The 27,436-nt window shown below is 42.9% G+C and overlaps 2 protein-coding genes and 1 long non-coding RNA gene across 3 annotated transcripts; all 3 read left to right on the top strand.

Moving 5' to 3' along the window:
• Positions 1-491: 491 nt before the first annotated feature.
• Positions 492-9,916, top strand: LOC137065780 (uncharacterized). Its single transcript, XM_067437309.1, has 17 exons — positions 492-831; positions 1,783-1,877; positions 1,921-1,950; positions 2,152-2,317; positions 2,403-2,487; positions 2,557-2,671; positions 2,746-2,866; positions 2,953-3,302; positions 3,382-3,567; positions 5,224-5,347; positions 5,414-5,535; positions 8,601-8,810; positions 9,107-9,228; positions 9,342-9,423; positions 9,511-9,594; positions 9,667-9,772; positions 9,853-9,916. Exons 1-17 carry the CDS (start codon positions 492-494, stop codon positions 9,891-9,893), a joined length of 2,379 nt encoding a protein of 792 aa, XP_067293410.1. The 3' UTR covers positions 9,894-9,916.
• On the top strand, positions 5,951-6,595 carry LOC137065804 (uncharacterized). Its single transcript, XR_010901794.1, has 2 exons — positions 5,951-6,308; positions 6,402-6,595. It is a non-coding gene; the product is annotated as an uncharacterized lncRNA (long non-coding RNA).
• Positions 9,917-12,501: 2,585 nt separating the features above from the next.
• Positions 12,502-19,253, top strand: LOC137065779 (alpha-2-macroglobulin-P-like). Its single transcript, XM_067437308.1, has 30 exons — positions 12,502-12,685; positions 12,821-13,004; positions 13,075-13,231; positions 13,347-13,399; positions 13,522-13,542; positions 13,641-13,806; positions 13,884-13,968; positions 14,039-14,153; positions 14,229-14,349; positions 14,433-14,542; positions 14,613-14,783; positions 14,862-15,089; positions 15,155-15,367; positions 15,446-15,595; positions 15,821-15,982; positions 16,062-16,137; positions 16,317-16,404; positions 16,488-16,713; positions 16,801-16,924; positions 16,995-17,116; positions 17,198-17,249; positions 17,332-17,415; positions 17,506-17,682; positions 17,814-17,889; positions 17,983-18,139; positions 18,207-18,281; positions 18,352-18,514; positions 18,590-18,774; positions 18,841-19,062; positions 19,128-19,253. Exons 1-30 carry the CDS (start codon positions 12,606-12,608, stop codon positions 19,251-19,253), a joined length of 3,969 nt encoding a protein of 1,322 aa, XP_067293409.1. The 5' UTR covers positions 12,502-12,605.
• The last annotated feature ends 8,183 nt before the right edge of the window (positions 19,254-27,436 follow it).

The raw sequence follows: 27,436 nt of genomic DNA, 5'->3' as shown, positions 1-27,436 counted from the left end.
AATAAATTATGCTACAACACAAAGTGTACTTATAATACAAATAAAGTGTACTATAACACGAATAAAGTATACTTATAATACAAATAAAATATACTTAACACAAATAAAATATACTTATAATACAAATAAAGCACATTTAATATCACTAAAGCATGTAATTAGTCATTATGCTTAAAGTGTACTAAGTATACTTAAAGTTGTTCCAATTTAGCACACAAAAGTATACTAAATACACTTAAAGTTGTGCTTTAACACAATTTAATTACAACTTAAATATACTTAGTACAAAATTAGTTGTGTCAAAATAGCTCACTTCAAGTTAACTAGTCATTAACACACTTCAAATATACTGAAAATGAGTCGGCCGCAAGTATACTTAGTATACTTCTTTTTCACTAGGGTGGGGCCGTCTTCCCGTCAAAGTGAACCACAGCGTTGTCAAAGCTTTGGCTCCTTGGACGGGGACAGAGTGGTATCGGAGGGGCGTGCTTATGGGCACGGTTACGAAGTTGAAAGTGGTCTCGACAGATGCCTCCACTCGAGGGTGGAGAGCCCTACACGAGGGCAAGCCGATCTCTGGCCTGTGGACAGAAACAGAGAAGTGGCTGCACATAAACTGTCTAGAGATGAAAGCGGTCGCCTTATCGCTGAGAGCCTTCCTTCCACATATAAAGAACCACCACGTCTTGGTTCGTACAGACAACATGTCGGTGGTAGCGTATATAAATCGCCAGGGCGGCCTGCGATCACATTCTCTTCACCGCATGGCGAAGCATCTCCTTTTATGGGCAGAGCACAACCTGAGCTCCCTGAGGGCGGCTCACGTGCCAGGTATTCTGAATCTGGGTCCGGATATGTTATCCAGGGGACCCATTCCCCCAGGGGAATGGTCTCTTCACCCGCAAACGGTTCTCTTAACTTGGAACACCTTCGGCAGAGCGAAGGTGGATCTCTTCGCCTCAGAAGACAACACTCACTGCCCAATATTTTTCTCCAAATGCAGGGACGCCCTGGCCCATGTCTGGCCCAGTCTCCCGCTATATGCTTTCCCCCCGATCGCGATGCTGCCGCAAACCATCAAGAAAATCAGGGAGACAGCATCCACGGTGCTCCGATCTGATCCAGCTGTCAGACACAGCCCCATGGCCCATTCCGCTGAGGAAAGACCTCCTCACGCAGGCGAAGGGGAAGATCTGGCATCCCAGTCCCGAACTATGGGCCCTCCACATATGGCCCATCAACTGGGAAACCTCTCTGACAGAGTTATGAACACTATTGCGGAAGCTAGAGCCCCCGCGACTAGGCGGCTCTATACTCTGAAGTGGTCGGAGTTTTCTAACTGGTGTGCCGTCCGAAATATCGACGCACGCTCATGTGAAACAGCAGAAGAGCTCGCTTTTCTCCAAGAGCTACTGGACGCGGGTCGTTCCCCCTCCACGCTCAAAGTTTACGTCGCCGCCATAGCAGCTAACCACGCTCAGATCGCGGGACATTCACTAGGGAAAAGTGAGCTCATTGTACGTTTTATTAAAGGGGCTAGGAGATTGAACCCCCCTCGCCCTCCTTCGGTCCCTATTTGGGACCTCGCGGTGGTTTTAGACGCTATGAAGGGTCCCCCCTTCGAGCCACTCCAGACCGCGACCATAAAGCTCCTCTCTCTCAGGGAACCGAGGTTACGAAAGTTACCGAGTACGTTTCCAGGTCTGTTGTCATGAGACGTCAGGGGTTTTTTTTCTTTCTTTTTTTTCTCTCCCTTGTCTGGTTTGTTGTGTGTTAACTGAGTTTCTCTGCAGGCTCCTCGACTAGTTGGAGAATCTGTGCAGAAGCTGAAGGTGGAAGTTCAAGGGAGTGTCTTCAGAGTGACCAAAGAGAGGAAAGTCATGTTCAGACGTTACCTGCCTTTGACCTTCATCCAAACAGACAAACCCATCTACAATCCAGGACAAACGGGTGAGCAGTGCATGACCCATGGTTGAATATTAGAGTTGTAGAGAATCCATTTACACATGGAGTTGTCTTTCAGTACAATCTGGTGGCAGTGGAGGTAAGAATTTGCTCCAGTGCAAGTCTTTGAATGGAGCTGATGTTTTTCTTGAATGGGTGTCTTTTTTGTTTGTAGTTTTTCCTCTGATCTGTTAGTTGTTTTCATAGGACAATCATAATAACCGGATTGGCCAGTGGACAAACGTTTCCTCAACGGGGTGGATCTTGCAGCTTTCTCACAAGTTAAACCCAGAGGCTCAGATAGGGATGTATACAATAAAGGCTTTTATTGGTGACAGAATGATCTCCCATGTTTTTGTGGTGAAAAAATATGGTAAGTCGTTGTTCCTATAATGTACAGCAGCAGTTCAACGACAGATCTGGGCTCCTAATCTGGGCAAGTTTGTTTCCTGCTTTAGTTTTGCCCAAGTTTGATGTTACCGCAAACACCCCACAGACGTACAGCGTTGCCGCTGTGGGACTGAAAGTTGAGGCTTGTGCCAAGTGAGTAAGGCTTGTATTTTCTTATCTTGCGGATGGTCAATTTTTGATGTTACTTGTGACGTTTCCCAGATACACGTATGGCCAACCTGTACCTGGTCAAGTGCTGGTGGAAGTGTGCCGTGAGCCATTTTCATATGTTGCGGTGCCTGGCGTTACCCGCCGTTGCCTGAATAAAACTGCACAGGTTTGACTCCTGCCTTAGAATGGAGGGTTTTCTTCTGCTTGTCTTAAATTTGACCTCCTTTGTTCTGCTACCAGATGAATGCTACAGTCTGTGCTGTCCTTGTTGTCGACACATCAGTGTTTTTTGGCACTACGCTTGAAAATTATATGCAAGTCACACTACTTGTAAATGTGACCGTCACTGAGGAGGGAACAGGTGAGCTATTGGCTGATCTGAACCAATGGCTGTGTATGGAGGGAGTTGACTTTATTTTTTATTTTTATTTTTTTCTTCCTTCCCAGATGTAGTGATGTCAAAATCTGCAATGGTGTCCATTACATTTGAAGTTGGCAAGGTCACGTTTGTGGACCTCCAAGATTATTTTGAACCTGGATTAACAAATAATGGAAAGGTAAATGTCTCCCTGGTTGCAGAAGCCTTTAAATTGGTTCCCCTTCCTAACCTTGGTCATTTGTACCAGATATCCGTGTCTCGTTTCGATGGGACCCCAATTGCAAGTAAAGCTGTGTATCTCCTGGATGGTACCAGCTGGCCAAACAAACTGCTGCTGAATCTGACCACAAACCAGAACGGACTGGCCACGATCTCCCTCAACACTGCTAATCTTCCAAAAGCTGATCTCAATCTGGTGGTACGATTTGCTCTTTATATTTTGTGACTGTAGACCACTCACCCTTGCAAGAAACCAATTCCATTCACTGTTTCCGCAGGTGAGTGTGACTCCAGTGGTTGGTTATGGTTACAAATCCCCATACTTCACTACAGATACGAGGGTTGTTCAACTGACTATAGTGACACTCGAGCAGCCGCTCAAATGTGGTGCTGTGTTTCCAGTGACCGTGAAGTATTCTTTTTTTGGAGAGACTGGCGACTACAGCGCTGATATCGTCTATATGGTGAGTGGACATTTAATTTGTGTGCTGGTCTGTTTGTTCAGCATCTTGTATTGTCTTCTGTCAGGTCCTCTCCAGAGGAGTGATTGTCCTTCATGGATTTCAGAAAGTCAGAGCAAGCGCTTCTAATACTGTCACGAGTGGCTCGGTGTCGTTCCAACTGTCTGTCAGTGTCGCTATGGCTCCAGCAGTGCAGATTCTGGTCTACTGCGTTCTGCCCAGTGAGAATGTAGTTGCAGCTACGGTGTCTTTTGAGACGGAAAGATGTTTCCAAAACCAGGTATGATGTGCGCTAGGATATTTTGGCTTTATGTGGGGAATGGTGACATGCCCTACAGAGCATTGATCCTTGTTCCAGGTGTCTCTACGGTTCTCTCCTGCTACAGCTTTTACTGCTGAGGGAAATGTTCTGACGGTCTCTGCTCAAGCAGGAGCTCTGTGTGGCCTTAGTGCTGTTGATCAGAGCGTCCGGATCTTGGAGCCAGGAAGACGCCTGAGTGCTGAAATGGTATCCATGTGCAGTTGCTCTTTAAATCCTTGAGCTTGCTTGACATTCAGGTTCAGCTTTAGAATTTGAGTAGTGCTGACAAACCTAGCTATTATAGGGCTGTTATGATTACAGCAGTGTTGTACCTTGCGCTGTAACGCCTTACATTATAAACTCTGAACATAACATGCCGAAAGGCCTTTAGTGCAATATTTTTACAGAAAGCAATTGTTTCATGGTCCCAGGTGTTTGACTTGCTCCCAGTGCGCTCACTATCAGGTTACCCGTACAGTGTTGAGGATGAACCATGTTTTGGTTTTCCACCCCGTTGAGGCTACAAATCAAGCCTACACAGCATTCAAGGTAGAAAACATTCATAGCCATGTAGTCACTGAATAAGACTCAAGTCAACGACTATTGTTTTGACTCGTTACTATTACAGAGCCTGGGAATGAAGATCGCAACAAATTTTGCTGTACGAGCCCCTCCGTGCCGGCTGTATTCTCGCTTTCCAGACATAGGTTATTTTAGTGAGAATCTCAATGACCTGGTGAACTTGCCTTCAGTTATTGGAGCTTATTCCTCGTTCTTTGTGATATATTCGCATAGTCTGCAGAATAAATATTCTAATATACCAAGAGTGTGTGAAATTGCTTGTCCCTTTCAGTGGTTAATCGTTGTTTTTTTATTACAAGCAAGTGCTGGAGGCGACGCTTCCTCTTCTGATGTGACCATCAGGACTTACTTTCCAGAAACCTGGTTCTGGCAGCTTGCTCAAGTGGGGTTAGTGAAGGATCTTGTTCCTTCTGAAGTACGTATTAGTAAACTCACGAATTCCCCTTTGTTGCTCTTCTGCTGTCCTTCAGAGCCACTGGATCCACACAAGTTCCCCTCGCTGTTCCTGACACCATCACCACATGGGAGACTGATGCGTTCTGCCTGTCCTCAATAGGTTTCGGTCTGGCTCCTCCCGCTCTGCTGACAGTCTTCCAGCCCTTCTTCCTGGAGCTCTCCCTGCCATACTCCATAGTCCGTCTTTTGATCTGAAGGCCACGGTCTTCAGCTATCTGTCCAAGTGTATCATGGTCTGTCATGGTTTATTTACCTTTTATATAATGGATATGTATAGAGAAGGTCCCATCTTTGCTTCATGTGCTCCGTTTCATTGGCAGGTTAAAGTGACTCCAGCTTCATCCACAAACTTCACTCTTACAGAACATCCTGATCCGTACTCATCCTGTCTTTGTGCCAATGGGAGAAAGACCTTCAAATGGGTTCTCTCAGCTCCTGTTCTCGGTCAGTTTTGTACCGGCATTTTCTAAATTTGAAGCGGTGTTGCTCACTTCCTGTCTGTCACCACAGGAACGGTCAATGTGACGGTCAACGCTTCAGCTGAGCCATCCCGCACTCGATGTGGCACTGAGGCCGTGACCGTGCCGTCAAGAGGACGCGTTGACGTTGTCACTCAAAGTCTACTTGTCCTGGTAAGTGTAAAACGGCCTTCAGGAGTTTGACATTGGAACTCGTTCTGCTTTACTGATGTGATGTTTTATTGCTTTTTATAGCCTGAAGGAGTTGAAAGGACAAACACACAGAGCTGGTTACTCTGTCCAAAGGGTTTGTTTGCACTCAATGATTTATCCCTGTTCAGCCAAACATTAGCCTAATGTTCAACGCTGACCCTTTGTTCGGTCTACACGAAGCGTTCTTTCTGAAGACATGACTGTGACACTTCCGAGAAATGTAACTGAGGGATCAGCCAGATGCTCCGTTTCAGTCCTTGGTAAAGCATTTCATGGAGTAGAAAGTGACGCATTATGTTTGGCTGAATAACGTTGTTTCTGATGTGGGCTTTATGCTTATTCCCTTGTAGGGGATATAATGGGTCGTGCACTGAAGAATCTAGATGAGTTGTTACAGATGCCTTCTGGCTGTGGAGAACAGAATATGATCATTCTTGCTCCCAATATTTACGTCCTGCTGTACCTGAAGGTCACGGGCCAACTCACCGCAGCCATTCGAGAAACCGCCACAGGCTACCTTCGAATTGGTATGGATGACCAATCCACTTTAAATGTCTAGGAGCCTAAATGACAAGAAGGTTTAGTCCTGCTCTTCCCCTTAGACTATCAGACTGTCGAACTGCCTGACCAATTTACATGTGGCTTTTGACCTAATCCGGATATCAAGGACAACTGAACTACAGACACGAGGATGGTTCATACAGCACCTTTGGTCATGACAAATCCAATACATGGTGAGCTGCTTCCTGTTCTACTGTTGTGAGTGTATGAGCTGTTATGGCACTTTCGGTTTAAGTTCAGTTTGTCACCACCTTCTTCACGGCCAGGTTGACTGCCTTTGTCCTGAGGTCTTTTGGTCTAGCGGGGCAATTCATCTTCATTGATCCAAATGTCCTGCAGAGTGCAAAGGATTGGTTAAACAGCAAGCAGCGTTCAGATGGCTGTTTCATGCAACAGGGAACTCTGTACCACAGTGACATGATAGACACGTTTTAAGACAATAAACACACAATCGCGGCAATATATGGTTGGTCTGTGTTCTTTATGCCATGTTGGGTGGTTTCATAATAGATTATATTTATAATGCAATGCTATTCCACATAGCTTTTAGCATTGTATATTTTCTGTCAGATTTTTTGACCCGAAGTTACATGAGATCACATATTGTTATATAAAACACTCGACTTATAAATTATAAAGTGATATGAAGCAAGTTTTGAAGCAAGGTTGCTAGGCAACGTGGGGGAGAGGACGCTGGCGTTGTCTGTTCGCCGCTTCTCCACCCACAACAAATCATGTTAATGTACTATTAGATTTACATTTTATTTTATGTCCTTATGTTTGTGACTAGTCTAACAGTCAGAGCTACAATTGGGACTGTTGCTGATTGCTGGCAGCCACTGAGAGGTCGTTGAGAGGTCGTTGTTCGTCGTTTCGCCGTTTTCAACCGCTTCTCTAATGTTTACGTTTGAATTGCTGCGGTTGGTTTCTGGTTTGGAGGACATTTGATGTTTCTCGCCACTGGTGCTCACTGGTGGTCTCCCTTGGGCTTGGGCTGCATGGTGGCTGAAGTTTGCACCGGGCTAGCGTCATCCGGGCTCTCGTCGTCGGCGTCCGGCATGATGTTGGGATGTTCTGCTTCTCGGCTGCGCCGCTGTTCCGTCCTGCATTGCGACCGTGGAACGGCTTGGACATCTGCGCCGGCCCCGGTGTGTCCACAGAAGTGCCCGGAGGAATGTTCTGCCTCCTGCATGGTGCTGCAGCGATCCCCATCGTTTGAATCATCATGAAGAAGACCCATCATCTGGTCTTCAGCTGTCGTGCCTCGGCGATGTCATCGGGACACTGCCGCTGGGAGAAATCTGAAACATGGAGTGGACCACAGTGTGCTGCGGAGCTAACAGTGTGCTGCGGAGCTAACAGAGACTTCCACCATCAGCTGTTTTCTGTCCACCATCAGCTCTGTTTCTGTTCACCATCAGCTCTGTTTCTGTTCACCATCAGCTCTGTTTCTGTTCTGTTTTCTGTGTTGGTTGATTGTTTGTAGTATTCTATATTTTTACTTGTTATTCATTTTTTGTTGTTATTCCCCCCCCCCCCCCCCCCTTTGTTGCACTTTGAGATTCTTCGGAATGAAAAGTGCATTATAAATAAAATCTATTATTATTATTATTATTATTATTAAGTTTTGAATAAAACATGATTTTAATCGTATAAATTTAATCGTAAAAAAAATCGCTTGCCCTAGATGCACCTGCCACTGAGTAAATACTTAATTTTTATGAACATTTTCTAAATGTAAAACTACTGAAATGCTTATTTGGACGAAATGCATTCGATAGAGTCTCAGTGGGGGTAAAGTAAGAGGTTTGATTTAGAAATGAGGTTTGAATAGAACAGTTTGAATAGAGAGTCGTTAGTAATTATAATGCAGACAAAAGAATAATAATTAGAGCCACAACCAGTCCGCAGAAGTGTGAATGTGTGCCGGGGAGACAAACTGAATGGGGCAGTTTGCACCTCAAAACAATAGAGGCAATATACTGAATGAAAGCTGAGAAGACATGGCAATAAACATCAGTTGATATTTTAGAGATATCTCAAAATAAAATCACATGAAACGATCTTGTAAAACGTTTAATAACATTCCGAGTTTTAGACTTATCATCTTCAGATCTGAAATACAGTATAACATGGTCAGACTTGTGGCTTTAGCTGTAGTGCATTTCTAGATTCCTCCAAGGCCAACTTCAATTTTATTTTCATAAAGATATTTCATACAAATAAATTTCTAATAACTTTACAAAATTTTGAAGCTTATTATAGATTTTTTTGATTATAAAAAATATTATCATTTTGACTGTACAGTAAACTGCCAGGTGTCTGCTTTCAAATGAGACCATAATTATGCTTTTAGTGCAAAGGATTCACCAACTGTATTTGTTTCAGTCTGAGTATGCATTTCCTAGGATTTTTTTTAAAAGTTGTGATTCAGGTTAACAGGTTAATCTGGTGCTTGTTTTCAGGACACAGTGGTGGCTCTTCATGCCCTGTCCGTGTATGCTGCTCAAGTGTTTAGTTTGGACAGCTCCAGCACCGTTACTGTACAGTCCTCTGTGGTAGGAGGAGACTCTTATAGTTTAACCGTGAATCGGGACAACAGGCTGCTGTATCAGGAGAAACCGCTGAAGAACTTTCCTGGCAAATATAGTGTTAAAGCCTCAGGATCCGTGCAGGTCTGTATCTTCACCTCCTGTGTCTTGTGCAAACCCAGTTTATTAAAAATCTCTCCGTACGTAAAAAAAAAAAAAAAAAAAAAATATTTCCCCCTCTATTTCTCCTTTCTTCTTTCCTTTTCTGGTCTTTGCTACTCTGAGCCGTGTACAAATCTTAGTATTTAGGGCACTTTTTGTGTTTCGTTGCCTCTTCTTGACGGATCGCTTCCTGTTCTCCTGAGTTGTAAGTCGCTTTGGATAAAAGCGTCTGCTAAATGCATCAATGTAAATGTAAATGTAAATGTAATGTACTATAGATTGCATGTTTCTACAACATCCCAACACCCGTTAAAGTCACCAGGACACTGAGTGTTGAAGCGGCGGTTAAGGGAGACTGCCAACGGCTGGGAGCCAATCTCAAGTTGAACTTCATAGTGAAGTGAGGATGGCTTTGGCTTGGTTTCCTGAAACCAGCTCTTGTTTGACTCTTGCAAAAGGGAGCTGTGGTGATCCGGTTGACTAAACTACTAATTTCCCCCATTACCCATTCAGATACAACGGTGTAAAAGCAAGCACTAACATGGTTATCGTGGACATTAAGCTCCTGTCAGGCTTCACCGCAGATACGTCACCGGTTTGTGTTCAAGATGATTTAGTCCCAAGATGCTAGAAGCTCCTTCAAATATAATTGTCTGTCTGTAAACTATGGTTTTCCCCTCAGCTTGGATCTCCACCCCAGTCGTTTGCTCCGCTAGTGGAGCGTGTTGACGCAGATGATGATCATGTCCTAGTGTATCTGAAAGAGGTGAGACCTTGTACACTGGGTATATTCACTAGCTGCCATCTTCGAATACTGTTCATCCTTTCGGTCTCGTAGGTTCCCCAAGGAGTCCCCATGAGCTACACTCTTCGGCTGAACCAGGTTCTTGCAGTGAAAAATCTCAAGCCAGCAGTCATCAACATTTATGACTACTATCAGCCAAGTACGCTTTCATCCTAATCGTGCTTTGCTCTGGCTGAACTCACTGAAATTGATCAAGCTCACTTCATGTTCCTCTTTCAGGTGACGCGTTTGAGACCACCTACACGTCACCCTGTCCATGATTTGACTCGGTACTGGCTGCAAGACATGACTCAAATAAAGTTGATTTTATACAATCAGTCTTTGTTGCCTCGTGTGCACTCAAATTGTCTAAAGATTTATGCATGATTACATGGTTTAAAGTTGCCCTAGAATGATTTGAAACAATATTTCAAATTGTCCTGATATCTAAATAGAGGGTATGTGGCTTATTTAAGGTCAGCTTGTCCAGATCCGGTTTTACAGGTCCATTTACAACCCTAGAAATTCTCCCTAGGATCTAATGCTCTGTTTTCGCCTTATTTGGAAGGGCCGTGAATATTAATGCAGAGTTCTGCTCTGATTGGCTGTTTCACTGCACCGCTAACACATCTATACCATCTGTCATGGCAATGATTTGACAATGATAGCTTCTTAACTTTGAATCACGAACTGAACTGGGTACCGTGTAAATATGTTGTTTGTACAGTAGCGTTACCGTTTGACAGTAGAGTCCTGATTTAAAAGTTGCTTGAGTTAGACAAACAAAGTAATGTAGAAGCCACTCAAAATAGTCAGTGTCATGTTTGCTACTCACCTGCTGCAAAATAAACATACTTCAGTCCTCAAATGTATATTTATTTCACAAGTTGGCTAAAGCCTTGTCAAATGACTATTGTTTCAACTTGGATGGTGGAGAAGGTGACGTTAGCTACAAGGATCGAGTGAGCGACCTGTGAGCAACTAAACAGTAGTAGTTAGATCTAGACAACACAGGATATTATTGTAATGTTGTCTTACTAAGAAACTTTCAATTTAATCAGAAATGGGTTCGTCAGTCAAGAAGTGGATACAATCACTACTTACTGTTTGCAGGAATTTGGTTGTTATCGACCCTTTCTTCAAGACACTGAGCGAATCCTGCTTGATATTGTCCCAGGTTAGAAAAAACTCTCCGTGGTGAAATGGGCTTAGCAAACAAACAACTTTGAATTAAATTGTTGCAGTATCCAATAAACATCAACCATGACTGTTGACTTTTTTTTTTTTATCTGTGGGAAGAGGATGAAAAGTCCTCACATCCCCTGCACAGCCTGGAACATGACATTTATTTCCATGATCTGCCGTTTTCGCTATCCTCGCGTGACGCTTGTTTATCTGCTGAATTCCGCCTGAAAATTAACATGGGCTGACATGCAAATCTTAGGGGCGTACATATTAAGGATCCCAGCGATTGCGTCACAGGTGGCGTTAGGTTGAAAATGGACTTTTTTTTCCGTGGTGTTTTTCACAAACAAGATTTACATATAAAGGAGAAGGCAATAGTGTTTGAGACTCACTGTATGTGATGGCCAAGTACTGAACTCTTTTTATTTAACTATGGCAAGGTTAGTTAAATTTTTCATTCTAGGGAACCTTTAACATACAAATTCCTGAACTTAATGTGCATATAAAATAAAGAAATTGACAACATATTCAAGAGATCACGATTTTGGGTTTTTGCAAAGATAAAAAAGGATGCAACGGTCAGATTAGTAGGGTTAAAATGTATTTATTATGCTACAAAGACAAAATAAATGGGCAGCTGTTTCTTAAACAAGACCACAAAATGAGCAAGTTTAAGCCAATATTAATATATAGAAGATAGATGAATTAAACCTGTCACACAAGTTGTCGCGCTTGTGATATCGTCATGGGTCACATGATAACGTCAACATGGCGCATAAAGTGCGGATCGCATTCATACTTAACGAGATCTGGGGTGCTTCCCAATTCTTATTTGTGCAACCTCATTTCCTTTCCTAGCTTCCGAGGAAAAGACGCGAGGGCGGAGGAATTGAATCAAGATATATCCTCGCTCCCTTTAACGTCACTTCAAAGCGGCGTCAATTAATGATGACAGCTGGATTTAGTCGGGATTCTTGAACATTAGAGATAACTATTTATATTGTAAGCTTCAGCCTCCACAAAATACCATATTTGTCCATATTTTAATCAATATTACCAGTTATTATTAACAACGAATTCCAGTTATTAACTGCTTTTTCGTTGTATAATATTAGTTTCTATTTGTTTCTTTCATTTTCTTGTGCTTTGATATAATTCTGCAACTGTCAGGTGTTGTTATTTGACAAAAATTTGTGTCTTGTACATGTAAATATGATAATAAATTAATAAATAAATGTGGCACGATGTGAAGGGGGAGGAGAATTAAAGCTTGCGTCACGTTTAGTCGATAAAACCCTTCCGCAAAGGATACTCCAGTGTATCCTCGCTCATGACTCCTTAGGAGGCATCCTCACTCCTCCATCCTCGACTCCTCACGGTGCAATTAGAGAATTGAGATCTACAAGATGGCTGAGCTCCATCAGTTTCCGGGTCATAGGATGGAGGACGGAGGAGCGAGGAAACGAGGAGGGATATTAAAAAGCACCCCTGAAAATATAGTACCTACTCTTTTAGCGCTCGTTAAGTAAGTATTTATTGAAATTGAGCACCTAGTCAATGAGTATGCAGTTCCGAACGCAGCCCGTGTCACTTTGGCAACCCTGTGATTAATTACCGGGGCTCCGCCCTAAATACGCCCTGATTGCCTGTGAGTGCTAATTCAAACTGATCCCAATTATTAAGAGCCTTTCAATAATGTTGCCATCAGAACAAATAATTCAGAGTTAAGCTGTAGAGCAGTGTGAATCTGTACAGAAGTGCTGCAGGTTTTTGAGAGCCTTCTGTGTGGTCTTGGTTGATTTCTCCTCATGGCGGGGAGGGAGGTTTGTGTTTGGAAAGGGCTCCTTTTAGCTCTATTCCTCTTTGCTGTCGATGGACAGAAAAGGCCGTAAGTACCATGGGCTTTGAAGTGAACTGTTTTTTTTTTTTTCCTCTCCCCCTTCTCCTTCACAGGTCTCCAACAACTCTGAATCCCTTTCCATGTTCAAGGATTATTTATTTTTTTCCCTTCATGTTTTCACAGATTATTTATGGTGATGTTCCCTGCAGTGACAGAGTCTGGGTCTGATGCCAAATTGTGTGCAAGTCTTCTGCAACCGCAAGAGAGTCTTACAATGACCGTTTCTCTGCTTGATGACACAAACAGCACGACTCAACTTGTGCAGCAGGTTTCTTCTAAGCCATTTTACCGCTGCTTTCGTTTCCAGGTCTGTTATCATGAGACTTGTGGCTTTTTCTTGTCTGGTTTGTTGTATGTTAACTGTAGTTTCTCTACAGGCTCCTAGAGTAGATGGAGAATCTGTGCAGAAGCTGAAGGTGGAAGTTCAAGGGAGTGTCTTCAGAGCGACCGAAGAGAGGAAAGTCATGTTCAGACGTTACCTGCCTTTGACCTTCATCCAAACAGACAAAGCCATCTACAATCCAGGACAAACAGGTGAGCAGTGCATGACCCATGGTTGAATATTGGCGCTGTAGAAAAAAAACACTAGCACCAGTTCTGATAATTTGTGTAATGCTATTTATGTGAGCGTTTGTTGCTGTTTTTGCAGTGAATTTCAGAGTTGTCACCATGGATGCTAAATTTGTGCCTCTTGATCAGATGGTAAGGCCTGACCATAATCAAACTGCAAATTATTCTTATGTGCAGCGTTTTCCTCTTTCTTCACTGACTACTGCATCAGTGTTCTCTTAAATGCCTAATATTCCTGTATTTGTGTCTTGCAGTACAATCTGGTGGCGGTGGAGGTAAGACTTTTCTCCAGTGCAAGTCTTTGAATGGAGGTGATGAAGGTTTTTGTACTCTGTTTGTAGTTTTTCCTCTGATCTGCTAACTGTTTTCATAGGACAATCATAATAACCGGATTGGCCAGTGGACTAACGTTTCCTCAACGGGGTGGATCTTGCAGCTTTCTCACAAGTTAAACCCAGAGGCTCAGATAGGGATGTATACACTAAAGGCTTTTATTGGTGACCAAATGACCTCCCATGTTTTTGAGGTGAAAAAATATGGTAAGTCGTTGTTCCTCTAATGTGCAGCAGTTCAACGACGGATCTGAGCACCTGTTCAAGTTTGTTTCCTACTTTAGTTTTGCCGAAGTTTGATGTGACCGTAAACATCCCACAGACGTACAGCGTTGCTGATGTGGGACTGAAAGTTGAGGCTTGTGCCAAGTGAGTGAAGCTTTTTATTTTCTTATCTTGTGGTTGGTCAGTTCTAGACGTTAGTTGTGATGTTTCCCAGATACACATATGGCCAACCTGTACCTGGTCAAGTGTTGGTGGAAGTGTGTCGTGAGCCATTTCCATATGTTGTGGTTCCTGGGGTGAGCCGTCGTTGCCTGGCTCAAACTGCACAGGTTTGACTCCTGCCTTACAATGGAGGGTTTTTCTTCTACTTGACTTCAATGTGACCACTTCTGTTCTGCTACCAGATGAATGCTACTGGCTGTGCTGTCCTTGCTGTCGCTACATCAGTGTTTTTTGGCACTGCGCTTGAAAATGATATGCAAGACACATTTCTTGTAAATGTGACCGTCACTGAGGAGGGAACAGGTGAGCTATTGGCTGATCTGAGCCAACGGCTCTCTATGGCGGGAGTTGACCTGTTTGTTAGTTTTTTTGTTTTGTTTTTTCAGCTGTAGTGATGTCAAAATCTGCAACGGTGTCCATTACATTTGAAGTCGGCAAGGTCACGTTTGTGGACATCCCAGATTATTTTGAACCTGGATTAACGATTAATGGAAAGGTAACTTTTATCCCTGGTTGCAGAAGCCTTTACACTGGTTTCCTTTCCTGACCTTGGTCACTCCTACCAGCTATCAGTGTCTCGTTTTGATGGCACCCCAATTGGAAGCAAAGCTGTGTATCTCCTGGATGGTAACAGCTGGCCAAACAAACTGCTGCTGAATCTGACCACAAACCAGAACGGACTGGCCACGTTCTCCCTCAACACTGCTAATCTTCCAAAAGCTGATCTCAATCTGGTGGTACGATTTGCTCTTTATATTTTGTGACTGTCGACCACTCACTCTTGCAAGAGACCAATTCCATTCACTGTTCCCCAGGCGAGTGTGACTCCAGTGGTTGGTTATGGTTACAAATCCCCATACTTCACTACAGATACGAGGGTTGTTCAACTTCTCCGACCCGTTTCTCCTGACAACCCATCATTTAGTGAACTGACTATAGTGACACTCGAGCAGCCACTCAAATGTGGTGCTGTGTTTCCAGTGACCGTGAAGTATTCTTTTGTTGGAGAGACTGGCGACTACAGCGCTGATATCGTCTATATGGTGAGTGGACATTTTAATTTGTGTGCTGGTCTGTTTGTTCAGCATCTTGTATTGTCTTCTGTCAGGTCCTGTCCAGAGGCGTGATTGTCCTCCATGGATTTCAGAGAGTCAGAGCAAGCGCTTCTAATACTGTCACGAGTGGCTCGGTGTCGTTCCAACTGTCTGTCAGTGTCGCTATGGCTCCAGCAGTGCAGATTCTGGTCTACTGCGTTCTGCCCAGTGAGAATGTAGTTGCAGCTACGGTGTCTTTTGAGACGGAAAGGTGTTTCCAAAACCAGGTATGATGTGCGCTAGCATATTTTGGCTTTATGTGGGGAATGGTGACGTGCCTTACAGAGCATTGATCCTTGTTCCAGGTGTCTCTACGGTTCTCTCCTGCTACAGCTGTTCCTGCTGAGGGAAATGTTCTGACGGTCTCTGCTCAAGCAGGCTCTCTGTGTGGCCTTAGTGCTGTAGATCAGAGCGTCCGGATCTTGGAGCCAGGAAGACGCCTGAGTGCTGAAATGGTATCCATGTGCAGTTGCTCTTTAAATCCTTGAGCTTGCTTGACATTCAGGTTCAGCTTTAGAATTTGTGTAATGCTGACAAACCTATGCTATTATAGGGCTGTTATGATTACAGCAGTGTTGTACCTTGCGCTGTAACGCCTTACATTATAAACTCTGAACATAACATGCCAAAAGGCTTTTAGTGCAATATTTTTACAGAAAGCAATTGTTTCATGGTCCCAGGTGTTTGACTTGCTCCCAGTGCGCTCACTATCAGGTTACCCGTACAGTGTTGAGGATGAACCATGTTTTGGTTTTCCACCCCGTCGAGCTGTTGAGGCTGCTGTAGGGAGGATTTATCCTCCCTACACTGTTCCTACAAATCAAGCCTACACAGCATTCAAGGTAGAAAATATTCATAGCCATGTAGTCACTGAATAAGACTCAAGTCAATGACTATTGTTTTGACTCGTTACTATTACAGAGCCTGGGAATGAAGATCGCAACAAATCTTGCTGTACGAGCCCCTCCATGCCGGCTGTATTCTCGCTTTCCAGATGGTAGGTTATTTTAGTGAGACTGTCAATGACCTGGTGAACTTGCCTTCAGTTATTGGAGCTTATTCCTCATTCTTTGTGATATATTTGCATAGTCTGCAGAATAAATATTCTAATATACCAAGAGTGTGTGAAATTGCTTGTCCCTTTCACTGGTGAATCGTCGTGTTTTTTTTTACAAGCAAGTGCTGGAGGCGACGCTTCCTCTTCTGATGTGACCATCAGGACTTACTTTCCAGAAACCTGGTTCTGGCAGCTTGCTCAAGTGGGGTTAGTGAAGGATCTTGTTCCTTCTGAAGTACGTACTAGTAAACTCACGAATTCCCCTTTATTGCTCTTCTGCTGTCCTTCAGAGCCACTGGATCCACACAAGTTCCCCTCACTGTTCCTGACACCATCACCACATGGGAGACTGAGGCGTTCTGCCTGTCCTCAATAGGTTTCGGTCTGGCTCCTCCCGCTCTGCTGACGGTCTTCCAGCCCTTCTTCCTGGAGCTCTCCCTGCCATACTCTATAGTCCGTGGGGAGTCTTTTGATCTGAAGGCCACGGTCTTCAGCTATCTGTCCAAGTGTATCATGGTCTGTCATGGTTTATTTACCTTTTATATAATGGATATGTATAGAGAAGGTCCCATCTTTGCTTCATGTGCTCCGTTTCATTGGCAGGTTAAAGTGACTCCAGCTTCATCCACAAACTTCACTCTTACAGAATATCCTGATCCGTACTCATCCTGTCTTTGTGCCAATGGGAGAAAGACCTTCAAATGGGTTCTCTCAGCTTCTGTTCTCGGTCAGTTTTGTACCGGCAGTTTCTAAATTTGAAGTGAACGGTGTTGCTCACTTCCTGTCTGTCACCACAGGAACGGTCAATGTGACGGTCAACGCTTCAGCCGAGCCATCCCGCACTCGATGTGGCACTGAGGCAGTGACCGTGCCGTCCAGAGGACGCGTTGACGTTGTCACTCGAAGTCTACTTGTCCTGGTAAGTGTAAAACGGCCTTCAGGAGTTTGACATTGGAACTCATTCTGCTTTACTGATGTGGTGTTTTATTGCTTTTTATAGCCTGAAGGAGTTGAAAGGACAAACACCCAGAGTTGGTTACTGTGTCCAAAGGGTTTGTTTGCACTCAATGATTTATCCCTGTTCAGCCAAACATTAGCCTAGTGTTCAACGCTGATCCTTTGTTCGGTCTACAGGAAGCGTTCTTTCTGAAGACGTGACTGTGACACTTCCGAGAAATGTAATTGAGGGATCAGCCAGATGCTCCGTTTCAGTCCTTGGTAAAGCATTTCATGGAGTAGAAAGTGACGCATTATGTTTGTCTGAATAACGTTGTTTCTGATGTGGGCTTTATGCTTCTCCTCTTGTAGGGGATATAATGGGTCGTGCACTGAAGAATCTAGATGGGTTGTTACAGATGCCTTCTGGCTGTGGAGAACAGAATATGATCATTCTTGCTCCCAATATTTACGTCCTGCTGTACCTGAAGGTCACGGGGCAACTCACTGCAGCCATTCGAGAGACCGCCACAGGCTACCTTCGAATCGGTATGGACGACCAATCCACTTTAAATGTCTAGGAGCCTAAATGACAAGAAGGTTTAGTCCTGCTCTTCCCCTTAGGCTATCAGACTGTCTAACTGCCTGACTAATTTACATGTGGCTTTTGACCTAATCAGGATATCAAGGACAACTGAACTACAGACACGAGGATGGTTCATACAGCACCTTCGGTCATGACGAATCCAATACATGGTGAGCTGCTTCCTGTTCTACTGTTGTGAGTGTATGAGCTGTTATGGCACTTTCGGTTTAAGTTCAGTTTGTCACCACCTTCTTCACGGCCAGGTTGACTGCCTTTGTCCTGAGGTCTTTTGGTCTAGCGGGGCAATTCATCTTCATTGATCCAAATGTCCTGCAGACTGCAAAGGATTGGTTGATCAGCAAGCAGCGTTCAGATGGCTGTTTCATGCAACAGGGAACTCTGTACCACAGTGACATGAAGGTGCCTTATACGTTTCTTAATGCTCGAACCAATAGACTTGGTATGTTCTAAATCTTTTGTTTTTTAGGGGGGAGTTGGCGACCACGTGACCATGACTGGCTACGTTGTGGCGTCATTGCTTGAATTAGGCGTCCCTGCCACGGTAAAACATCTCGTAGTTGTATGTGTTCCTTGCAGGTGACCTTGCTGCCTGACGCTTACTTTGATTTCAGGATCCCGTCATTACCAACGCTCTGTCCTGCTTGAGGCCTGTCATTGGGAACCTGGGAAACACTTATGCCACGGCTCTGCTTGCCTACACCTTCAGTCTAGCTGGAGAGACCACCACTCGATCTCAGCTTTTAACTACCTTGGACAACCTTGCCATTTCTGAAGGTGACATTTACACCAGCCTCTTGATATTGGTTATCGCCTTTGCCATCAACTTTCTCCCCTCCATCTCCTCCTAAGGCACTAAGCTCCATTGGTCCCAGACGACATCTGGTGATACTCTAGCGGTTGAGATCAGCGCTTACGTGCTGTTAGCGGTTCTCGCTGTTCAGCCTCTCACGACGGCTAATCTGGGCTATGCTAACCGCATTGTCAACTGGCTGGTGACCCAGCAGAATCCCTATGGAGGCTTCTCCTCGACACAGGTGCCTCTGACTACCAAACATGAGCCAATCATTAAGTGGGGTTTTTAATCTGGTGCTTGTTTTCAGGACACTGTGGTGGCTCTTCATGCCCTGTCTGTGTACGCTGCTCAAGTGTTTAGTTTGGACGGCTTCAGCACCGTTACTGTACAGTCCTCAGTGGTAGGAGGAGACTCTTATAGTTTCACCGTGAATCGGGATAACAGGCTGCTGTATCAGGAGAAACCGCTGAAGAACGTTCCTGGCAAATATAGTGTTAAAGCCTCAGGATCCAACTGTGTGTCTGTGCAGGTCTGTATCTTCACCTCCTGTGTCTTGTGCAAATCCAATTTCTTAAAAAGCTCTCCGTACTATAGATTGCATGTTTCTACAACATCCCAACACCCGTTAAAGTCACCAGGACACTGAGTGTTGAAGCGGCGGTTAAGGGAGACTGCCAACGGCTTGGAGCCAATCTCAAGTTGAACTTCATAGTGAAGTGAGGATGGCTTTGGCTTGGTTTCCTGAAACCAGCTCTTGTTTGACTCTTGCAAAAGGGAGCTGTGGTGATCCGGTTGACTAAACTACTAATTTCCCCCATTACCCATTCAGATACAACGGTGTAAAAGCAAGCAATTACACTGATTTAAAAATTGCTTGAGTTAGCCAAACCAAGTGGTGTAGAAGCCACTCAAAATAGTCAGTGTCATGTCTACTACTCACCTGCTGCAAAATAAACATGCTTCAGTTCTCAATGGTGGAGAAGGTGACATTAGCTTCAAGGATTGAGTGAGCGCTCTAAGCAACTAAACAGTAGTAGTAGTGTTGTTGGCTTCTAAACTGTGTTAATGATGAAATGTAGGCTAATTTAGATTTCACTCCGTCAAAAGGGATCGACATGTGTCTCTACTGTTGTATTTTATGACAACACTGGCAGGAAAATTACCGGTTGTCATTTGACAAACTGTTGTGTGCAAGTTTCCAATACTAGCATCTTGCGTTCGATCGAGACAACACGGGATATCATCGGAATGTTGTCTTGGTAAGAAACTTTCAATTTAATCAGAAATGGGTTTGACAGTCAAGAAGTGGATAAAATCAGTACTTGCTGCTTGAAGGGCCGATTCCAACCATATTCCTGCAAGATGCTGAGCGAATTTTTCATTCTAGGGCATGTCTTTTTCATTCTTGTCTGTTGTAGCAACGGCATATATTTGGCTTTAGGATCAATTTAATAGGTCAGAAGTAATATAATGACATGTTCAGGGAATCTCTAATATGAAGCTAGAAACCCACGACTGCCTGTGACTGTGGTTTATTTGAGTTCTTTAACCAAATAAATCAAATTAAACTCAAATTATTTGAGTTCTTTAACCAAATTAACCTCAGCCGGATCGTGGGCGGGAAGGTTGTCGCAAGTGGGCGTGTCTCTACTTTTAATTATACAAACTATTCAATCAGCTATCCCAAACTATGCATCACTTGAAAGCTAAAACAAGATTCATTTTCTCAACTCGTTTTTGCAATAAATACACCAGAGAGGAAAGGGTTTAATGAAATGCTAAAGCACTAGCTATTTAAACGTTAGCGTAATAAACGCGGTACTCATCTTTAATCTCCCTTTTGTGCAGATCAGATCGGACGAGTCCAAGAAACAACAGCATAGTACATGTCCGTGTAAGAGTCCACTCTTCAAAATCTCACTTTTTAATCCAAAACAACGAAAGAATAAGGGCAAAAACTAAAAATCCTCTGTTGTTTGCATGAGAGTAATCAATCATGTCCATTTTCGAGTTTTTGTCACAGTTTTTATTTTGTGTTTTTTTGCCAGTTAAATCCTGAGGAGGATCTTGCATTTTATAGAGGAATCATTTCAGTTGAAAAACAAGTGATTTAATTTATTTAGTGAATTTTTATCTGTCACGATAAAGTGTTTTGTTTAATATCTAGATGGTTTGCAATGATAATTACGTAACTGCAGAACACCCGGAGATACGGAGTGTTGATGAAAAATATCCAGTGAACTATAATGTTGGCTAATGAAATTATATTGAGTTAGATTCCATAAGGTGGTGTTTTAATGTAGGGCACTTCAGGTTCACTCACAGAATCTCGATCATCATCCTCAGAAACACTGTCCAACTGTGAAACAATCTCCTCTTTGGGGAACGACGGCTTGTGGTACCATCACAGAGAGCTTTTTCATTGATTCCAGAATCGATCCCGGGATGGGGACCTAGTAACATTGCCAGGATCAGTCTCGGAATGCTCCCTGTGTGGTGAGTGTAAGTGGTGGTGTGTCGCAGTGATGGCGCTTAAGCATAATGTAGGATATTAATGTACATTGCTTGAGTGGTTAGGCACTTACAATTATACCCTATTTCTTTTCAGTCCTCCTAGCAAACGTTGACAGTGTAAACTCCACCTGTTTGGCCCAACGTAGGAATCCAACAGCTGGTCGAAGGAATACTGCATGTTCGTCTTTTCAGGCGCTTCTATAAAGGACACTGGACTTCCGGTTGGAGCGGCGCCATGTAAAGACGTAGAGTTGTCGAGCTCCCCACAAACGACTTCAAATTCCGTTTTATATAGCTCTTATTTTATGTACTAGCATCCTAAAGCTGCCTTTGTGTGCAAGTAAGGGCTTAACAGTCGGTTTTAATCCAGTTTGAGCCACTTTTGAAGCGAAATGAACAAGAGCCGGAGTAACCGCAGAGATGCAGAATCTGCTGCTAGCACAAATGCTAATGTCGAACCCCAAACTACTTCAAAGAAGGACGCAACGAGCGATAACTACGTTGTTCTCCAAGCAATCAATTCACTCAAAGAGGACCTGATTGCAAAAATCGAAGAAAACGCTGCTGCCCAATCATCTGAACTCTGCAGCCAAGTTGACCAGCTCCGGACCGAGTTACGCAATGCCGTGGAGCACGTCAATACCAGAGTGGAAGCAGCGGAGGAACGTGTGACTGGACTGGAGTCCGCGATGGGGGGATATTCGGACTCCATTACTACCCTTGAGAAGGAGTTTATCGCTATGAAAAAGGAGTTGGCCGTACTGAAAGAACGGAGTGAGGATCTGGAGGCGAGGTCACGACGCTCAAACATTCGCATTACAGGAGTAAAAGAGGGACGAGAGCACGGCAAACAGATAACTGAGTTTGTGGCCGGTCTCTTGAAAGAGGCCCTCAACCTCGAGAAAACTCCACTCTTAGACCGAGCACATCGTACCCTTCGCAGCAGACCAACTGACGACAATGAACCACCGCGCGCCTTTGTGGTGAGGTGTCACTATTTCCCTGAAAAAGAAGACATTTTGAAGAAAGCCACGGAAATGAAGTTAGTCACTACAGTCCACGGCGATCGAATACGGATCCTCCCCGATTTCACCCAGATGGTGAGTAAACAGCGAGCAGCTTTCAACGAGGTGAGGAGCTTACTCCGCAATTGTGAGGGGGTTCGCTTTGGACTGAGATACCCTGCAATTTTGAGGATCACGACACGGGATGGGAAAGAGACAAGCTTCAAGGACCCGGTAAAAGCTAAAGACTTCATTTTGAAGAACCTGACTAGTAAGGACAAGTGACGATCGTGCATATACCAGACGCTGGCGGTTGGCTAAACATGAGCAGCAGGTTATTGACTGGGTAGTCCAAGTTTATATTCAGGTTATGTTACATTATTATGGTTACCCGATGTTAAATCTTGCTCATTGTCTGCGTATTATTTACCCTACGTTGATATTGAGTCCTGGGTAAGCAGCCGACGCTATATGCTATATAAACGCTGTATCTAGGGGACACTACAAGCGGATGCGTGTTTTCCGTCTCTGACAACTGCGGCTCAATGTTTGCTAAGGATTCTGGTTTGAAGAGCCTAGCCAGTGGAGGTGATCAGCAGCCGCGTGGCTAATGAAGCGTTTAACGCCAATGCCGAACTTACAACTTTGACGGAAAGACGCTACTTCTAACAGCATCACCTTTTTGCTCGTTCTTCTAACTAACACATATATTCAATGTCATCACTTCTGGGGTTTGGGGTTCAGCTTGGAAGTTTAACTATTATAAGAGCCTTATACTATTCTTTTTCTAAGTGAGGGCTCACATGGTAAGCTATTTGGGAGTAGGGTTAACTGGAAGAAACTGCGGTTTCAAACGCAAGGATTAATAATATATTTTGTTTAATGTCAGTCTTTTGTTCTGTTGTGGATAATCATGCCTGTGTTGTCTGTGTGTTTAGGGACCCCAATACATCGGTGTATTTTTTTTCTTCTCCTTTTTTTTTTTTCTTTCTCTTTCTTCACAAAACCATGGCCTTCTTAGTACTGCTGATGAACCAACATAAGTAGAGGCGAAACGAGGCTAGTCAGTTGGAATGTACGGGGGCTAAATCACCCAGTGAAACGAAACCAGGTATTCACCCACATTAACAATTTGAAATCTGACATAGTATATTTACAAGAGACTCATTTATTGAACAAGGACCATGTCAAACTACACAGAGGAGGCTTTACACAAATATACCATTCTAAATTTAATAGTAAGAGTGGGGGGGTTGCTGTTATTATACATAAGAACGTACAGTTTGTTGAAGAGGCCACTTTGATGGATAAAAATGGTCGATATGTAATAATTCAAGGCAAACTTTTCAACATGCCCGTGGTCATGGCCAATGTGTACGCACCCAATTGGGATAATGTACAATTTTTTAGTGATCTCTTCTCACTTTTACCCAGTCTTGACACATATAATTTAATTTTAGGAGGGGATCTGAACTGTGTCCTACACCCAATTCTGGATCGCTCTAGTTCCACAATTATTGCAGAAAGTAAATCGGCGCAATGTATCAATTCATTTCTCCAGACATATGGTGTAAGTGACCCCTGGAGATTTAAGTATCCATCATCGAAACAATTTTCTTTCTATTCACCGGTACATAAAACGTATTCCAGGATTGATTACTTTCTGTTGGACAGGAAACTACTCCCCCTAATGACACAAGTAGAGTATGGCAACATAGTTATTTCGGATCATAGTCCAGTAGTACTAAAGCTTTGTTTCCCAGGTAATGTAATCCCCCAGCGTACATGGCGCTTAAACTCAAGGCTTCTGGCAGATGACTCTTTTGTTAAATTCATAGATGCTCAAAATGACTTCTTTCTCGAGACAAACGAATCCCCAGAAATAAGTTATAGTATTCTATGGGATACTTTGAAAGCATTTATAAGGGGACAAATTATCTCCTATCAAGCTAGCGCAAAAAAAAGGAAATCAAAGCGGATTACAGAAATAATAAATAAAATAAATACAATTGATCAGCCACATTCAACATTGTCTTCTGATGACCTGCACAAGGAGAGACTCCTGTTACAAACGGAATTTGACTCCCTGACTAGTGAGCATGCAGAAGATCTCTATTTGAAATCACGTCAGATTTATTATGAACATGGTGAACGGGCTGGCAGGCTCTTGTGCTATCAATTGAAACAATCTAGAGCAGAAGGTTTTATTCCGGCAATTGGAGACAGTGAGGACAACATTATTACAGACCAGCAGGGTATCAATGATCAGTTTAAATCTTTCTATGAGGCGCTATATACTTCTGAGGTGAGTGACATTAAGCGAATAGAAGAGTTTTTCAACAACTTAGAGTTGCCATCAATTGATGAATCGGACAAATCCGCGCTGGAAGGCAATATAACAATTCTCGAGATTGACAGTGCAATTAAGAAACTAAAATCTGGAAAAGCACCGGGTCCTGATGGCTACCCGGCCGAATTTTATAAGAAATTTTCTGCCAAATTAACGCCTCTATTGAGTAAAGTATTTGAGGAAGTCCTTGATTCAAAGTCTCTTCCCTCAACCATGACACAGGCAACCATATCAGTCCTTCTTAAAAAGGACAAAGACCCACTTAAATGTGAATCTTACCGCCCGATCAGTTTACTTTGCTGTGACTATAAGATCCTAACCAAGGTGCTGGCGACCAGAATAGAGCCAGTCATGAGTACGATAATACATCCTGATCAGACTGGCTTTATTGCTGGTAGACAGTTATTCAGTAATCTCCGTCGCTTATTTAATGTGATCTACTCACCCAAAGATAATACTACTCCAGAGATCCTAATATCCTTAGATGCTCACAAGGCATTTGATAGAATTGAATATGACTACTTGTTTGCAACACTTAGAAGTTTTGGCTTCGGTCCCATGTTCTGTTCTTGGATCAGGATTCTATATACCAGGCCTCAAGCATTTATTCGAACAAACAATACAACATCTAAATACTTTTCTCTCTCTAGGGGGACAAGGCAGGGATGCCCTCTGTCCCCATTGCTTTTTGATGTAGCTATTGAACCCCTCGCAATTATGCTAAGGAATACGGCTGGTCTGACTGGAATACAAAGGGAGGGACACAGGCATAAACTTCTGCTTTATGCGGACGATCTCCTCCTATTTTTGTCTAATCCAAATTTCTCTATACCAATTGCTCTTTCAATTATTTCTGATTTTGGGAGAGTTTCGGGATATAAAATTAATTTAACGAAGTCTTCTTTTTCCCATTAATGAAAAAGCACATCAATTGTCATTCCAATCTTTTCCATTTTCAGTAAGTCTTGACAAATTCCCTTATTTAGGTGTGAGTATAACACGCAGGTATAAGGATCTATTCAAAAGCAATTTTAAGCCAGCATTAGAAAAGGCTAAAAAAGACATGGTACGATGGTCAACCCTACCCTTATCTCTGGCTGGGAGGATAAACTCCATTAAAATGACAATTTTACCAAGGTTCCTATTTTTATTTCAGACAGTGCCAGTCTTCATCCCTAAATCATTTTTTAAGGATCTGAGTAATTGTATTTCTATGTTTATTTGGGATAAAAAAAATCCTCGCATAAGGAAAGAATATCTGGAAAGGAAAAAAGAGGAGGGTGGATTGGCTATGCCAAATTTTTTGTATTATTACTGGGCAGCTAACCTTCATAAATTGACATTCTGGCTCTGTGATACATCGAGTGAGGAAGCTCCAGTTTGGTCACTTATGGAGCAGCATTCATGTAATCCAGTTTCATTGCGTTACGCTGCTCTGTGCCCCAATACCCCTAAGCAAATGTTATTCTACGAATAACCCAATTATTCGTGCATCACTCAAAATATGGTCACAGTTCAGACTTCACTTTAAAAGTAAACAGGCTCTGCCCTCTGCACCTATCCTATCGAATCCTATGTTTCCTCCCTCCCTTATAGACTCTGCTTTTCAACTATGGTCCAGAAATGGAGTCAAATATGTTAAGGACCTTTTCAAAGACGGCACGTTTATTTCATTCCAGCAGTTAAAAACCGATTTTGAGATCCCTCAGTCCAATTTCTTTAGGTATTTACAGGTCCGTAGCTTTGTCAAAAAACATTTCTCTCCTTCTTTAAACCAACCAGATGGTGGCTGGATAGATGATCTGCTAAACATGGACCCTTCACTTAGGGGCATGGTATCAATCCTGTATGAGAACATCCAAAGAACCGCTTCCCCATCTCTCAATCGTATAAGGAGGCAATGGGAGGAGGAATTGGGATTGGAAATCTCAGATTTATCTTGGCAGTGGGCAATAAAATTGGTGCACTCATCTTCAGTATGTATTAGACATGGGCTCTTGCAGTTTAAGGTGCTCCATAGGCTCCATCTGTCTAAAAGTAAGTTGGCTAAAATATATCCAGGGTTAGACTCGATGTGCCCCAGATGTAGTCTTGAACCAGCAGATCTGAGTCACATGTTCTGGGGATGCCCCAGATTAACAAAATTCTGGTCAGACATTTTCAGAACATTTTCATTTATATGCAAGAAAGATCTCGATCCGAATCCTCTGTCTTCCATCTTTGGTGTAGTGCCAGAAGAAATGCATCTAACCACTAATCAAATAGAGCTCATCGCCTTCTCCACTTTATTGGCTAGACGCCTGATTCTTCTTAGTTGGAAAAAGGCAATGCCCCCATCTCATAAACACTGGGTGAAAGAGGTGATGTCATATCTCAAACTTGAACACCTTAAATATACTATCCGAGGTTCCTCTGGAAAGTTTTATGCGGTTTGGCAACCCTTTTTATCCTATTTTGAATTTTCATTAGGGGTGGAATAGTATAATTCCCCCCCCCCCCCCCCTGTTGGCATATTATTATATAATTTATTATTTCTTTGTATTTATTTTATTTTATTTGTATTTATTTATTTATTTATTTATTTATTTATTTATTTATTTATTTATTTATTTATTTATTTATTTATTTATTATTATTTTATTTTATTTTTTTGGGTTGTTGGGGTGCGTCTGTGTGGGTATGTGTTAAGATGTGGTATATGTATATGGATCTGAATTAATGTTGTATGTATAAATGTTGCATAAGGAAAATCAATAAAAAAAAACATTTGTATAAAGGACACTGTAATTTATTAAAGTGTGAAGATCCAATTTTAAATCTGACTCCATGTTTTAATTTAATCTGACTCTAATTGTATGTAGTTTCCTTGAGTTTGTTACGTTTATAATTACAGCTGATCGTATGATTAGTTGTGATTTAATTTAGATCTTTGATCTCTCTGAGTATCTCTACTTCTCACTATCTTCGTTCATCAAGGGACCGGACCCGATATCTCTTAGAGATATGTTTCGCGAAATACATTCTCAAACACAGAC

The sequence above is a fragment of the Pseudorasbora parva genome, unplaced genomic scaffold, assembly GCF_024679245.1.
Source record: "Pseudorasbora parva isolate DD20220531a unplaced genomic scaffold, ASM2467924v1 scaffold_31, whole genome shotgun sequence".
NCBI classification, from domain to species: Eukaryota; Metazoa; Chordata; class Actinopteri; order Cypriniformes; family Gobionidae; genus Pseudorasbora; species Pseudorasbora parva.
Note: the sequence above shows the minus strand (reverse complement) of the source record. Positions and strands in the feature narration are given on the sequence as shown.